The 14,351-nt window shown below is 55.5% G+C and overlaps 1 protein-coding gene across 5 annotated transcripts in view; it reads left to right on the top strand.

Annotated features, from left to right (window-relative positions):
- Window positions 1-642: 642 nt before the first annotated feature.
- AACS (acetoacetyl-CoA synthetase) overlaps window positions 643-14,351 on the top strand; it is a gene marked incomplete at its 5' end in the record, with an annotated part of 50,295 nt that continues 36,586 nt past the window's right edge. For all 5 annotated transcript variants that reach the window (XM_079717652.1, XM_079717650.1, XM_079717654.1 and 2 more), the window contains 5 exons: window positions 643-775; window positions 5,262-5,365; window positions 7,437-7,557; window positions 8,437-8,550; window positions 13,272-13,369. In XM_079717652.1, the coding sequence (XP_079573778.1) occupies window positions 643-775; window positions 5,262-5,365; window positions 7,437-7,557; window positions 8,437-8,550; window positions 13,272-13,369 (570 nt within the window). The remainder of the gene's footprint in view (window positions 776-5,261; window positions 5,366-7,436; window positions 7,558-8,436; window positions 8,551-13,271; window positions 13,370-14,351) is intronic.

Genomic DNA, 14,351 nt, shown 5'->3' with positions numbered 1-14,351 from the left:
ACCTGTCCCCCACCCCTTATCTCTTGTTGACAGAGGGCAGGAATTTTGCTTCGCTCTGTGTTGTATCTGCAAAGCCCGCAGTGTCCGGTACCCAGCAGGCGCTCGGTAAATAAGGGCAGGAAGAATAAATCAATCGTGAATGAATGAACACGTGAACGAGCCTGCGGCCTCTGGCTCTTGCCCTCCGGCGCTGCTTTAACCCCTTCAATCTCCAGGTGAGGTCGGGGAGCCCGGGCCCAACGCGCCTGCGCAGCCCCACCGGGTCGGCAGGCTCAGGCTCTAGTCCCAGCGGCGGCAGCACTCCTTTGAGAGGCGCGGCGCCCGCGGAAGGTTACACTCGGGGCGGGGCAGGGCTTCAGGGCGGGGCAGGGCTTCAGGGCGGGGCAGGGCTTCAGGGCGGGGCAGGGCTTCAGGGCGGGGCAGGGCAGGGCAGGGCTTCCGACCGGCAGCCTTCGGGGGCGGGGCCTTCGGGGGTGGGGCTTGCTGAGAGTCCAGTTAGGGCTGCATCTCCTCTTGCAGTTTCTCCACGTCGGCCGCTCCACTCAGCCCCGTGTCCCGCGCCCCGGCCTCCGCCGCCGCCCGCGGCCCGGTCTCCATCCCCGCGCAGCCCCGGCCTTCCCGCCAGTCGTCCCCGTCGCAGCCATGTCCAAGGAGCCGCGGACTGGGCGGGAGGAGATCGTGGAGTGCCAGGTGATGTGGGAGCCTGACAGCAAGAAGAACACGCAGATGGACCGCTTCCGGGCGGTCGTGGGCGCCGCCTACGGCCTGGCGCTGGGTGAGTGCGGGGCGCGCGTCCTGGGGGCTCCCCGGCCACCTCCCGGAGCCAGGAGCTTCCAGAAATCGGGCGCCCCCCTTGGGGGTCCGAGGGACCACCTGACAGAGGGACCCTCCTCCCGGGGTCCCGGGCGCCCCCTTTTCCTGGGCGTTGGTGTCAGGGTCCCTTCTAGTTGTTGGAATGGTCTCCTGATTTCCAGTTTCCCTCCTCTGGGGGTTGGACGAGCCGCTGGACGGGGGGGCCCCTCCCCAGGGGTGGGCCATCTTCTGACTGCGGTTTTGACCCCTTGTCTGTGCGGGTTGTCACCTCCTCCGCTTTCAGGGAGCCGGTCTCCTCTTCACTGCAGCATCCATCTCCCTGAGAGGGTGCCCCATCTGGTCTTGGAACCCCTGTGGACCGAGAGGTCCCTTGCTAGGCGTTCCTACCTGTGAGGTGTGCTCCCTGGGGCCTTGCCCTCCAGCCTTGGGGGCCTTTCTGACTTTCAGCTCTTCCCTTCTGTTGGTGGGGAGTCACTTGTCAGCCAACAGTACCTCGTGCTGCTCCCTCATCCCCCCACCCCCACCCCGCCCAGGCTGACCCTGCTAGAGGCCAGCATGGATTCTGGGCACTGGGGAGAAGGGGGTCAGGTAGGAGTCTGCCTCTGCGACTGGGGCCGGACTCCATCCCCTCACGTGTTTACACTCCCAGCTCCAAACCGAACCTAGGCAAGGGCCCCCCTTCCAGCTGCCGCCCTGGCCTCAGGAGCCACCTGGCTGGGTGTGGACCTGGACCAGGAGGCCCTTTTCCGGATGAGACGCTTGCCCCCGCATCTACCTGGCTGGTCCACCTACCTCCTGCACCCTCCCTGCCTCAGGGGTTTTCAACTCATTAGGGCCCCTTCCCTCCTCTTCTGGCCCCCTCCGCTGGCTGCAGGGACTCCTGTGTTTCTGTTGGTGGCATCACAGTTCTCAGGGAGCCTCACAGAAATGGAGACGTGGGTCGTCTGACTTCTTACATTGTCCCCTTTCCAGCCCAGTGTCAGCATCTCCCCTGGGAACCTCGTTTCCTCTTCCCTGAACTGGTTGGTTTTCCTGCTTCCTGCTTTTCCTCCCTCTGCCGTTCAGTACCGCCTGCGTGCGGGCTTTGCCAGAGCAGTCTTGATGCACAGGTCTGACTTTGTCACGCCTGGGCTCCAGGGCCTACGGTGGCTCCTTGTTGACTGAGGATTTGCAAACCCTGCCACCTGGCGGCTTCCAAGTCCTCCACAGCACGGTGGATGTCATAGCTTCCACGGAGCCCCTTCCCTTGGCTAGCCCAGCTGCATCCCTCTCCTGCCCTCCCGCTCCCTGGACAGTGAGCCCCTGTACACAGGTGTGGCTTATTACTCACCGGGCCTTCTTTCAGGTAGTAGTTGGTAATGTGTGTTGGATTGGGGGATAGACTTTTTTTTTTTTTTTTTTTTTTTTTGCCGCGCCGCGCGGCTTGTGGCATCTTAGTTCCCCGACCAAGGATTGAACCCAGGCCCTCGGCGGTGAAAGCGCAGAGTCCTAACCACTGGACCGCCAGGGAATTCCCTGGGGGGGCCGACTTGATTCCTAAGAAGAGCCAGGAGCGGACCTGCGTTCTTCTGTGTTACGGTGCCTTGGTTCCGCCTCTCTTTCCTCTGCCCGCCCTGCTGCTTTACAGAATGAGTTCACAGAAGGGCCGTCCTGTGAGGTGCGTGAGACTGAGCTGTAATCTGACTGCCGGGATTTTGAAGTGGCTCCCCCACTTCCTAGCTGTGTGATCAGAAGGAAGTCACCCGATCTCCCGAGCCTTGGTTTCCTCACCTGTAAAATGGGCATAATGAGAGGACCCGTATCACTGGGTGACAGATGATCGGCCCGAGCGCCCGCCCGCACCTGGCCTGTGGGGGTTGCTGAGTAGACACTGGCAGAGGCACCAGTAGCTCCCAGTCTGCCTGCCCGGCTCCTCTCTGCCCTTCAAGGCTGGGACTGGTGGCCTGCGGGCCATGTCGGGCCTGCAGACTTAGTTCGGGCGGCTCACACACCGAAAGACCGCATAGGAAAAGTAAGGTTTGCAACTTCTTTTGAAAACCCAAAGGCGCGTGCTGCTGGGTCTGTGTCGTCACGTGACGGCCTCAGCTGAGCTGAGCGGGGCTCTCTCGGTCTGGGGGTGGCTTAGACCTTGGTGTTTTCTTTTCCTCCTCTCCCACGACTGACGGTTAACCCACCTTGCTTCTCTCCTTTCCATGGGCCTGGCCCTGGACGTTTTGGTCTTTGCTTTAAGAGCCAACTCAAACGCTGCCTTCTCTCTGATTATTCTCTCTGACCGTTTTCTCCTTTCCTCTGCTCTCCAAGTGCATGTAATTTGGACTTTCAGCCTGTCTTGCCTGTTCATTTATTTGTGAGCATTTTTTTTTTTTTGGCTGAGCAGCATGCGGGATCTTAGTTCCCTGACCGGGGATCGAGCCTGTGCCCCCTGCAGTGGAAGCACGGAGTCTTAACCACTGGACCGCCAGGGAAGTCCTCAAGTGTCTTTATACCACAAACTGCAACTCACCTCTGCGTGCCAGCCTCTGGGACAGAGCTGGCCAACAAATAGAAGGCTTGGTCTCTGTTCTCCAGCAGCTCAGGTGTACTTGTGGGGAGAAGGCTCGTGCAAAGGTAGCAGCGCTGAGCGGCGGGTGTAAGGGTGCGTGCTGTCCGCCTTCTGAGCTCTGGGTCTATCAGGATGCTGTTGAAGAGGGCTGGCAGGATCTTGAGCTGAGACTTGAAGGTGTAGGCTGGTCAGAATTCTCACAGATGGAGAGGAAGAAGCAGGTGAAGTGGCAAGCGAGGCTTACAAACTCGGATGCCTGCAGGGACCAGGCAGGTGACGGGGTATTAATAACAGCTAATATTTAGTGAGCACTTCCTGCACGCCAGGCCCCATTCGGGAACTTTACACGGATTAACTAACTAAATCCTCAGTAACCTGGCCAAGTAGCTGCGGCTTTGATCTCATTTCCCAGCTGAGAAAGTGGAAGCTCAAAGTCTTGGTTGAGATCTCGCAGCTGTGAGCCGTGGAGCTGTGAGCCGTGGAGCTGCTCGTCACTGCTGTGTTAGGTTGCCTCTCGCATGTGTGTGAAGGGCCAGGTGGGGCAGCTGTTACCTGCTTGAGCTGATTGTCACCGTGTGGAGTGACAGGGCATCAGCTACCTATTGCGGCATTGCAAATCACCCCAAGACTTAGTGACATAAAACAATGGTAAATGTTTAGTATTTCTCAGTTTCCGCGGGCCAGGCTTCTGGGAGTGGCTTAGCTGGTGGTTCTGGCTCTGGGTCTCCCGTAGCTGCATCCACCCGTGGGCTGGGGCTGGAGGCCCACTTCCCAGGGGCCGTCTCACGTGGCAGTGAGTCAGTGCTGGTTGTGGGCGGGAGGCCTCCGTTTCACGCCGCCTAGGACTGCTTGAGTGTCCTCACAACATGGCCACTGGCTTCCTGCAGAGCAAGTGATCAAGGCGGAAGCTGCAGTGTCCTTAGGACCTTATGACCCGGCCTCACAAGGTGCACTCGGTCATTTCCTTAACAGTCCGGCTCAGCGGGGGGAGGTGACGACACAGGGACATAAATACCAGGAGGCGACACTCGTTGGCCGGCTTCCATGGCCAGATGTCCTGTCTTCTCAGGAGAAGCCAGAAATCCTGCACTTCATTTGGAAACCGAATTTAACATCAGCCCGTTCAGTTCCTGAGCATCGCGCAGACTGAACTAAACGTGCCGGTGGTCCGTCCCCCGGGCTTCTAGATAGCAGCCTCTCAGCGGTGGGGGGGATGGCGGGGGACACGTGTGGGCAGAAGCCCCAGGAGCCCCTGCTCGACTGGAGAATCGTGTCGATCCCTTGGCTGAGTCATGGACGGTGGGAAAGTTTCCACTCAAAGCCCACCCACTCCTCCGCCATCCGCTGGGGTCCTCGCGATGCTGAGATGCTGCTGTGACTGCTCGCTCCCCGGGTCGGCAGGCTGGTTACATCCTCTGCCCTCCCGGATGCTGTGGTGGCACCCTTTGTGATGATGGGCTTTCCAGGTCTTCAGGGGAGGCCCTGCTGCATCTCTTGTGTCAGCCCAGAGGAGTTTTTGGTGCTGGAGCTCTTTGCAGTTTGTGAGGACCAAGGTGACTTAAAAAGCACTTACATAGATTGCCTGAGGCCTCACAGCTAATAAATGGCCAAGCCAGGATTTGAACCCAGGCCTTCTGGGTCCAGAGTCCATGGATTTTAGGCATGCTGGTTAAGATATAAAATCACCGCCTCGTGACTTTTGTTCATTTGGGGACTAGCGGTGGTGGGTTTGCTTTAACAGAAACTAAGATGCCCTGCGCTCCCAAGACCCTCTCTCATCAGGTGCCTTTGAACCCCTCAGACACACATAACTCCTCAGGTGTATCCATCTCATCACTGAACCAAGACTTTCCTCCTAAGATTTGTCGGAGTTATGTGCCTTTTTTTTCTTTCTTTTTTGTTTCAGAAAATTATGATGACTTATATCATTGGTCAGTTGAGTCATATTCGGACTTCTGGGCAGAGTTCTGGAAATTCAGTGGAATTGTCTTCTCACGCATGTATGATGAGGTAAGTAGAGATTGTACTTACACATTATCTTTTTGTGTTTCTGATCCAAAATGAAGTGTTAATTTTGAGGAAGACTAAATCATATCTTCTTTTAAATCCCCACATCAGCGGGAAAAAGTCATTGCCCTAGAGAGTTGGCAGGAAATTGTATTGGGGTCACGGACCTCATGGGGACTCTGCAGGCTCCGGGCCCCCCGATGCGTGTGGACCCAGGCCTTGTCCTGGGAATCTGAGTGATCTGAAGAGTAGGGCATCGCTGTATTTTTATTTTATTAAAATTTTTTAGAATTGCAGTAAAATACACATAACAAAAAATTTACCATTTTATCCATTTTAAAGTGTACAGTTCAGTGATGTTCCATACATTCACATTTAAAAAATTTATTTGTTTTATTTATTTATTTTTGGCCGCACTGTGTGGCCTGAGGGATCTTAGTTCCCCAACCAGGGATGGAACCTGGGCCCCCCGCCGTGAAAGTGTGGCGTCTAAACCACTGGACCGCCAGGGAAGTCCCCATACTGTAATTGTTTTTTCTTTTTAAAATGTATTTATTTATTTATTTTTGGCTGCGTTGGGTCTTCATTGCTGCGCGTGGGCTTTCTCTAGTTGCGGTGAGTGGGGGCTACTCTTTGTTGCGGTGCGCAGGCTTCTCATGGCTTCTCTTGTTGCAGAGCATGGGCTCTAGGCATGTGGGCTTCAGTAGTTGTGGCTCACAGGCTCTAGAGCGCAGGCTCAGTAGTTGTGGCGCACGGGCTTAGTTGCTCTGCGGCATGTGGTATCTTACCAGACCAGGGCTCGAACCTGTGTCCCCTGCATTGGCAGGCAGATTCTCAACCACTGCACCACCAGGGAAGCCCCCTGTAATTGTTTTTTAAACTATCAGTAGTTTTGTTATTTACCTGGATTTTATTTTATTTTATTTTTTTGCGGTACGCGGGCCTCTCACTGTTTTGGCGTCTCCTGTTGCGGAGCACAGGCTCTGGACATGTAGGCTCAGTGGCCATGGCTCACGGGCCTAACCGCTCTGCGGCATGTGGGATCCTCCCGCACCGGGGCACGAACCCGCATCCCCTGCATCGGCAGGCGGACTCTCAACCACTGCGCCACCAGGGAAGCCCTTACCTGGATTTTAGAGATTTTTATTTATTCCCTCAATAAATATCCAGGGAATAAGAAGTCTGTTGTGTGTTTGGTTTGATTATGGGCTGAGCCATTCTGAAAGGTTCACCTGGAGAAGAAACCAAGGTTCCAGCCCTGAGGGAGGAGGCACGGATCCAAATTCCTAAAAACTGTGGCGGGGTGTCCGGTGGGCCGTGCACTTTGATCTCCTGGTTTCCATGCTCTGGTCAGCCCTGGAACATGCGGCAGCTGCCGTGTCTGTCTGTCTGTCCTTCTTTCATCAGCATCGCTCATAAAGTAGGTGCTTAATAATTAACAGACTAAATTAGTGGGGCGGTGTTTTCCCTTAGCATTAATTTTTTTTTAACTTTAGTGAGGAATAATTGATACATATAACTTGTTTTTTTTATTTGGTTGCACTGGGTCTTAGTAACGGCAGGCGTGCTCCTTAGTTGTGGCATGCGAACTCTTAGTTGCGGCATGCGTGTGGGATCTATTTCCCTGACCAGGGATTGAACCCGGGGCCCCTGCATAGGGAGCATGGAGTCTTAACCACTGCACCACCAGGGAAGTCCTGATACATATAACTGTATCTATTTCAAGTGTACACGTGAATGATTTGATATACATATGCCTTGTGGAATGAGTACCAAGATAATGGACACATCCGTCACCTCACACAGTTACCTTTTTCTTTTTTTCTCTTTTTTTTTTTTTTTGTGGTGAGAATGCTGAAGGTCTACTCTCAGCAACTGTCAGGTACACAATATCACATTCATTTCTATTTTCAGTTTCAAGCCTTTGGGCCAGGTCTGCGTTCAGTCTGTACAGCGATCTAGTGATGCCTTGGGCCGGCGAGTTAGCTGGCCTCCTGTGACGCGGAATCCCTTCTATGCATCTGGTGTTGCTCTCACGCACGTGTGTGTCTCGGTTTGCTGTTATCCTCTGTAGGTCGTGGACACGTCCAAAGGGATTGCGGACGTCCCTGAGTGGTTCAAAGGCAGTCGCCTCAACTACGCGGAAAACCTTCTGCAACATGGGGAAAATGACGGAGTGGCCCTTTACGTGGCACGTGAGTCCTGACAGCTACTCGGATTTTCCTCTCGTAGTGTGATGGGGCCACGTGTTCAGAGAGGCTCCGAAGCACTCAGAACCTGCAGTGTATGATTCCAAACAATAGCTCGGCACCTTTTTTTTTTTTTTTGTGGTGAAAAACACAAAATACTAACTTTACTATCACTTTTTTTTAATGTACAATTTTAAATTGTACATTTTAAATGTACAATTTAAATGTACAGTTCAGTGGTGTTAAGTATATTCACATTGTTGTGCAGTAGATCCCTGGAACTTTTTCACTGAAACTCTGTCCCCACTAAACACTGATTTCCCCTCCTCCTCCCCCAGCCCAGCCCTTGGAAAATTATATTAAAAAAATCACAACCAGGGCTTCCCTGGTGGCGCAGTGGTTGAGAGTCCGCCTGCCGGTGCAGGGGACACGGGTTCGTGCCCCGGTCCGGGAAGATCCCACATGCCGCGGAGCGGCTGGGCCCGTGAGCCATGGCCGCTGAGCCTGTGCGTCCGGAACCTGTGCTCCGCAGCGGGAGAGGCCACAGCAGTGAGAGGCCCGCGTACCGCCAAAAAAAAAAAAAAAAAAATCACAACCAAATCAAAGGATTCTTCACTTAATAAAAACATTCCCAGTAGTAAAAAAAGAATCTTTAAATGGCAAATTCTGGACGTGCGTCTCAAGGATGCCCTTTTCCAAACCTTTCTTTTCTGGAATGTTGGGTAAACCTGCATCTGGTTTGCGTCCCCTGCACCCGTGTAGCGTCTCCCGGGCGCGTATCTCTAACCTGTGTTTGAACAGGTGTGAGTTTTCATCTGTGTCTGTGACTCAGAACCTCTCTTTTTAGGATGGTCCGAGGATGACCTGTCCTTTTTCTCTTCCCAGGGGAAGGCAGGGAGGAGATCGTGAAGGTGAGTTTTGCAGAGCTGCGGCAACAGGTGGCTTTGTACGCCGCGGCGATGAGGAAGATGGGCGTGAGGAGTGGAGACCGGGTCGTCGGTGGGTACCCCTTGGTGCCTGTCACAGTGGGGGCAGGGGCGTGGCTCGGAAGGAATGAGGCGGCGTCGGGTCAGCTTGCACGCACACGGCTTCGCGTGTGTACACGTGCGGCACAAACGAGACCAAGAGGGACGATCGTTGCAAGTGCGGCCAGCCAGAGTGAGCTGGGCTGTGAGGGTCCGCGGCTCCCGGCCTCCATGTGGGCATGTCCTCCTGAGCCAGTGCTCACAGACGTCTACTATTATTATTAATAATAATTTTTAAAATGAATTAGTTATTATTTTTTTTAATGAAATGTGGTCCTTAAACACAAACCAGAAAGTTCATCAGGTCCTTGATGACAAAGCCAGGACCCCTTCCAGGGTCGGGAAAAGCTGCTGCATTTTTTGGGTCTGCCCACCTCCAACTTGATGCTTTCCTGAGGAATTCCTGAGGGCTGGTTTCCATTCTGTGATGTTCACCGTCTGTGCTGACACGATTGTAGACTGATTCCTAATCCCCAAAACCCAGCAGAGGGAGTTTTATCAGTGAAGAGACTCACTAGACTGATTTCCTCTGACCCACAGACGCCAGGGCAGGTGCCACCAGCCTGCTTGTTTCCCAGGTGAAAAACCGAGGCCCAGAAGAGAAAAGTAAACTAACCATTTTTTTTTTTAACTTGGAAAGGATTTTATTTAAAAAACGGGTGTTGATTTAAACAGTATAGATAATTTCAGTTCATAAGGTCGTTAACTGAAAGTATATGGATATACTCAGCCTCTGGAGATAATACATAGACAGTTACTTTTTTTTTTGGCCGAGCCACTTGTGGGATCTCAGTTCCCCGACCAGGGATTGAACTTGGGCCCTCGGCAGTGAAAGCTCAGAGTCCTAACCACTCGACTGCCAGGACATTCCCTGAGAGTTAGTGAGGCATGAAATCTGATAGCCAGGACCCTTCATCACACATCTGTTGAACGATGGATTGTAATTATCTGGTGCCGCGATAGAGCAGCGGGCGCCTGGGCCCGAGTTTCCTGGTGCCTGGCTGGTGGCCCTAGGCCACACTGTTCCTTGGGATCCCCACCTGGGCCTCCTCACTCAGTGCGGCTTCTCCCACTTAGTTCTTCCTGGTGAGAACTTGTTTAGCAGCATCCACTCCCTGGAGTCAGGAGACCTTCCCTCGGTGCCTGGCGCTGCCTTTGGGCCTGTGGGTTTGGATGAGGACTTCCTCCTCCCTGGACCTCGAGTTTCTGCGTCTTTAAACAGGGCAGCAGAGAGGCTGAGAGGCTTTTTATGCAGAGTCTCCCGTGGGCAGAGAAGTTAGGTGGGCTTTCTTGGCCCTGCCCGTCCACACGCACCCCGGGAGGGGCTGGTGACAATGACGGATGTGTCCAGGGGCGGTTCCCAGTCTGGGTCCGGCTGGGGTTCTGTGTGCTTTTTGCTGCAGTGCTGGGGTCAGAGTTTACATTGCTCCTTCCGGGATCAGGCATCAGATCTTATTCTTAAACCAAAGAAGAGGGCTTATCTGTCCTCTGGCCACACGACTTCTCTCGTGGCACCAACCCCAGTGGCATCGATGGTGTCCGTCCCCTGCTCGGAGGCTCGCTGACCCCCGCTGCCTCCAAGGTGGGAACGAGAACCTGGGGCCCGGTCGGCGGCCCTGCGCGCTCGCTTCCTTCCTGCCTCCGCACTCCCCTCCCGGCCCGTCCTCCTAAGAGTGTCCGGCAGAGCCTTTGCTGGGAAGCCGGCCTCCGCCCTGCCTGCCCCCAGCTCTGTCCCCAGATGGCCTCACTCAGGGAAGCCCCCTGGTTGCCCCTGAGCCAGGCCCTCCTGTTGGACCCTCTGTCGGCATCTTGTTTTCATTCTTCAAAGGATGCGTCGTTGGTAGTTATCTGTTTGGTTTTCTGATTATTTGGGCATCAGTCTCCTTTGTTTGGCTCTAAGACCCACGAGGCCTGGGGGTCTGGCTGCTGGGCTGCCCTCCCCACCTCCGGGGGCCATGGGACAGGGGCTGCAGGCCGGGCCGTCAGCAGGAGAAGCCACCGGGCATGTTGGCCTGACCGTGCCTCTCCCGTGGGACTCACTGCAGGTGGGCGCTCGGCGTGTGTTTGCAAAGAGGGCAGCCTTACCCTGTGTGAACCATGTGAAGGGGCCAGGCCCCGAGTCTCCTTCTCAGATGATGGAGCTGGGCATGGAGCGACCCCGCGCTGTGTTACTTGACTGGAGAGGAATGAATAGTAAAGGATGTGTAAGGGATGTTATCGCCTGTCTCAGCCCTGGATGGAAGGTTCTCCTACAGATCTAAGGGTTTACCCTGGCTCACTGAGGTCTCTGCTCAGAAGCCGTCCATGCTGTCCTGTGGAAGAATCCATCACCACTCTCTCTGCACCCTGCTTTATTTTCCTTTGTTGCCTTACTGTCTCCTTGAAATCACAGGATTATATGCGCATGTGCGTGTGTGTGTGCACGTCTGTCTGTCCTCCAGTACCAGAGGATGGGGCTTTGTCTTCTGTTCACTGCTGCATCTCAGTCTGCGGGTACCTGGCGCATAGTAGGTGTATAACGAGTGTGTATTGGATGAATGCATGCGAGTGCTGGGTCAGAGCAGGCATTTTTGTGGTTGCAACCTCAATACCTTGGGTTCTTCGTGGTCCAATTTAATTTGTCTAGAAAAGGAATTCAAAAGGTTCTTCTCCCTTCCAGTAATTTTTCTTCCCCCCAATTTTCATTTTTTTTTTTTTTTTTCCGGTATGCGGGCCTCTCACTGTTGTGGCCTCTCCCGTTGCGGAGCACAGGCTCCGGATGCGCAGGCTCAGCGGCCATGGCTCACGGGCCCAGCCACTCTGCGGCATGTGGGATCCTCCTGGACCGGGGCACGAACCCGTGTCCCCTGCATCGGCAGGCGGACTCTCAACCACTGCGCCACCAGGGAAGCCCCAATTTTCATTTTTAAAAATCTCCCTTTGAAGCAAACGTTTCTTGAGAAGGAGAAATGGAGAGCAGGATGTCCCGGGGCTGCCGCTTGGCCGTGTTACGTGGGGGACGCCTGTTCCGTTACCCTTCACTCCTCAGAGTCAGGCTGGTGCTTGGTGACACCCCCTTCTTGAGTGTCACATCTTGGATTCTAATTTGACCTGATCACAGTTACTAGGACAGGGGACTGTGTTTCCCAGAAGAGAGCGCTAGGGAAGAGCGCAGAGGGGGATTGAATGGGGAGATGCTTGGAGGCCTTCAAAGATGCAGTCACAGCTGCTCACTGCTCACGGCACTGTTTCTCGTCTGTGAAGCGGGCGTCTCCTGGCTGCGTGTCAGTCCCCACAGCCAGCAGGTCACCCAGCCTCCCTGGGTGGTGAGTCCCGCCCTGCCTGGGGCGATGGCACCGTGGAGACACCTCAGTACGCTCACGGCCAAGTGTCTTCTCGGCAGCCGACATCCATCAGCGGGCCTGCTGTGTGCCAGGGCTGGGCGGAGCCCGGGGGCCGTGTGAGCAATGCACGACCCCTGCGCCATGGGACACCCAGCAGGGGAGATGCAGTGAACCCAAAGAAACGAAGTACCCACCGCTGTGGTCAAGTAGGCAGTTCAGAGCCATGGGAGGAGAGCTGTTCAGGGCACCACGGGGTGTTGGAGCCCAGAGGGCTTTTGTGTCACCCAGGGAGGGAGCCGTGCTCAGGGGAGGCCCGGGACCTTCTGCTCCCTGGTGCCTTGTGCACAAATCCTTTTCTTTGGAGCATTTAGGACGATCTGTTTAATTGATCATGGTCTTTTTGTCCATAAAGAGTCTCTGCCTCTATTATCATAAAAGCCCAGAGGACTTCCCTGGTGGTCCAGTGGTTAAGACTCCGCTCTTCCACTGCAGGGGGCCCGGGTTCGATCCCTGGTCGGCGAACTAGGATCCCGCAGGCCACGTGGTGCGGCCAAAAAAAAACCAAAACAAAACTCAGCTTCCTACTAGGTGGAGGGCTGAGTCCCTTGCAGGACTTCATATGTCTTGACTGCTCTGCTGAGTCTTCATTTCCCTGCAGCCTCTCCTTCCCTCCCTCCATCCAAGCATCCTCCCACCAGCCGGCCAGTAGACCCATATCTGCGGACCTTGATCTGCAGGGCGTACCAGAAGGCATTGGGTAAAGCAGGGAGCGAGACAGGCAACGTCCCTGCCCTCACGAGAGAACCAGATATGAAGTTGCCAGTTAGGATGATTATACTTAGGTGGTTATCATGCTAGATCTGGTGAGGGAGAAACACGGTGTGCTTTGTGGGCGACTGGCCAGGGGACCTGAGTTCTTGGGGCGGCCTTGGAGAAGGCTTCCCTGCGGGAGTTCCATCTGCCTTCGGAGCTGAAGGATGAGTAGCGAAGGCTGGTGTGGGTGGTCGTGTCCAGGCAACGCAGGCAGCTTGTGCAAAGGCCCTGAGGCAGGGGGAGCTTAGAACTGAAGGGAGGCTGTTGTGACTGAGCCCAGAGTGGGAGGCGGAGCGGAGTGAGAAGAGGCCGGGATCGTGCAGGGATCCCTGATCGGAATGTGTCGGAGGGGGTGATGACGGGAAGTGGTCAGGCTGGCGGCAGTGATTGGGTCATCTGAGCAAATGTCCAGGTGGTGGGGTTGGGCCTGGCCCTGCTCTGTGAGCCGCTCACAGCCAGCCCCTCTCCCCACTCCCACCGTGACTCTGGGAGGTGCTTCTGGAAGTCCGCGGCATCCTCACACCCTGAACCAAGCTTTCTCCCTGTATCCCCTCCACAGGTTATTTACCCAACAGCGCGCACGCTGTGGAGGCCATGCTGGCGGCCGCGAGCATCGGCGCCATCTGGAGCTCCACGTCCCCAGACTTCGGCGTGAACGTGAGTCGGGGTCCCCTCAAGTGCCCCGGGTGTGCGGCCCCCGCAGGGGAGCAGTCTGTGTGACTCCCCCGTGACATCTTGGGTTGGGGTGTGGGCAGCCGCCGGGCAGGGCCGGCCAGGCTGGGAGGACACAGTGTCACGATGGCCCTCCATCTCCCCGGCGGGTGACTCGCAATCAGCAGGAGAGAAGGAGCCAGAAGTAGCGAATCTCTCTTTAAGTCTAAAAGTGAACGATCCTTCCTTCCCAATATTGCCCACGCCCAGCCGTGCGCATTGGCTGCGTCAGTGCGTGTTATGTGTGACGGGCGGTGTTGTGAGCGTCCAGCAGGAGACGCCCGGTCGCGGCTCCTGTGACCTCATGGCCACGTGAGGGTTTCTGACGTGTTTCCTCTGCAGATTTGCTCATGGAAGATTTGCTTACGGAAAGTTTGCTCCATAAGTGCCATTCCTGATGTCTTACTTTGGGGCTGAGCTTTGTGCTCTGTGCGGGAGTGTGGCAGGCCTCTTCATCCCCGTAAACCCCAAGGGCACCAGGGACCAGGGTGCACCAGCGGCGGAGTGGCCCAGGCAGGGGCAGGAAGCACGCACTGAGCCCCCCCATGGGGAAGGAAGAAGCAGCAGAGCAGGACTTCCTGGGACCCCTACCTCCTGATCAGGAACCTTTACTGGTTGCAGAACCTCGGGGATGAGGGACCCTCAGGAGCCACGAGGCTGGGCCCGTTAGAGGACATGCCGGGCATCCACGTCCCTGACCGCTCCTCCTCTGCTCTGGGCGTGGCCCCTGTGCTGGGCACCGGTCAGTGCAGCCATGGGGCTAAGGGCTGGCCTGGCTTTGCTGGCCATGCATTCCTGGGTGAGTTATTTATCCTCACATGCAAAGCAGGGGCATCAGGAAGAGAGAGTCTCATGATACGAGTGTAGACTGCGTGGGCCTGTGATTGACGCGGGAGGATTGATACACTTAGGATACAGGTGCAGGGAC

The sequence above is a fragment of the Hyperoodon ampullatus genome, assembly GCF_949752795.1.
Source record: "Hyperoodon ampullatus genome assembly, chromosome: 13".
NCBI classification, from domain to species: Eukaryota; Metazoa; Chordata; class Mammalia; order Artiodactyla; family Ziphiidae; genus Hyperoodon; species Hyperoodon ampullatus.
The sequence above is the reverse complement of the archived record's forward strand: the minus strand, read 5'-3'. Positions and strand labels throughout refer to the sequence as shown.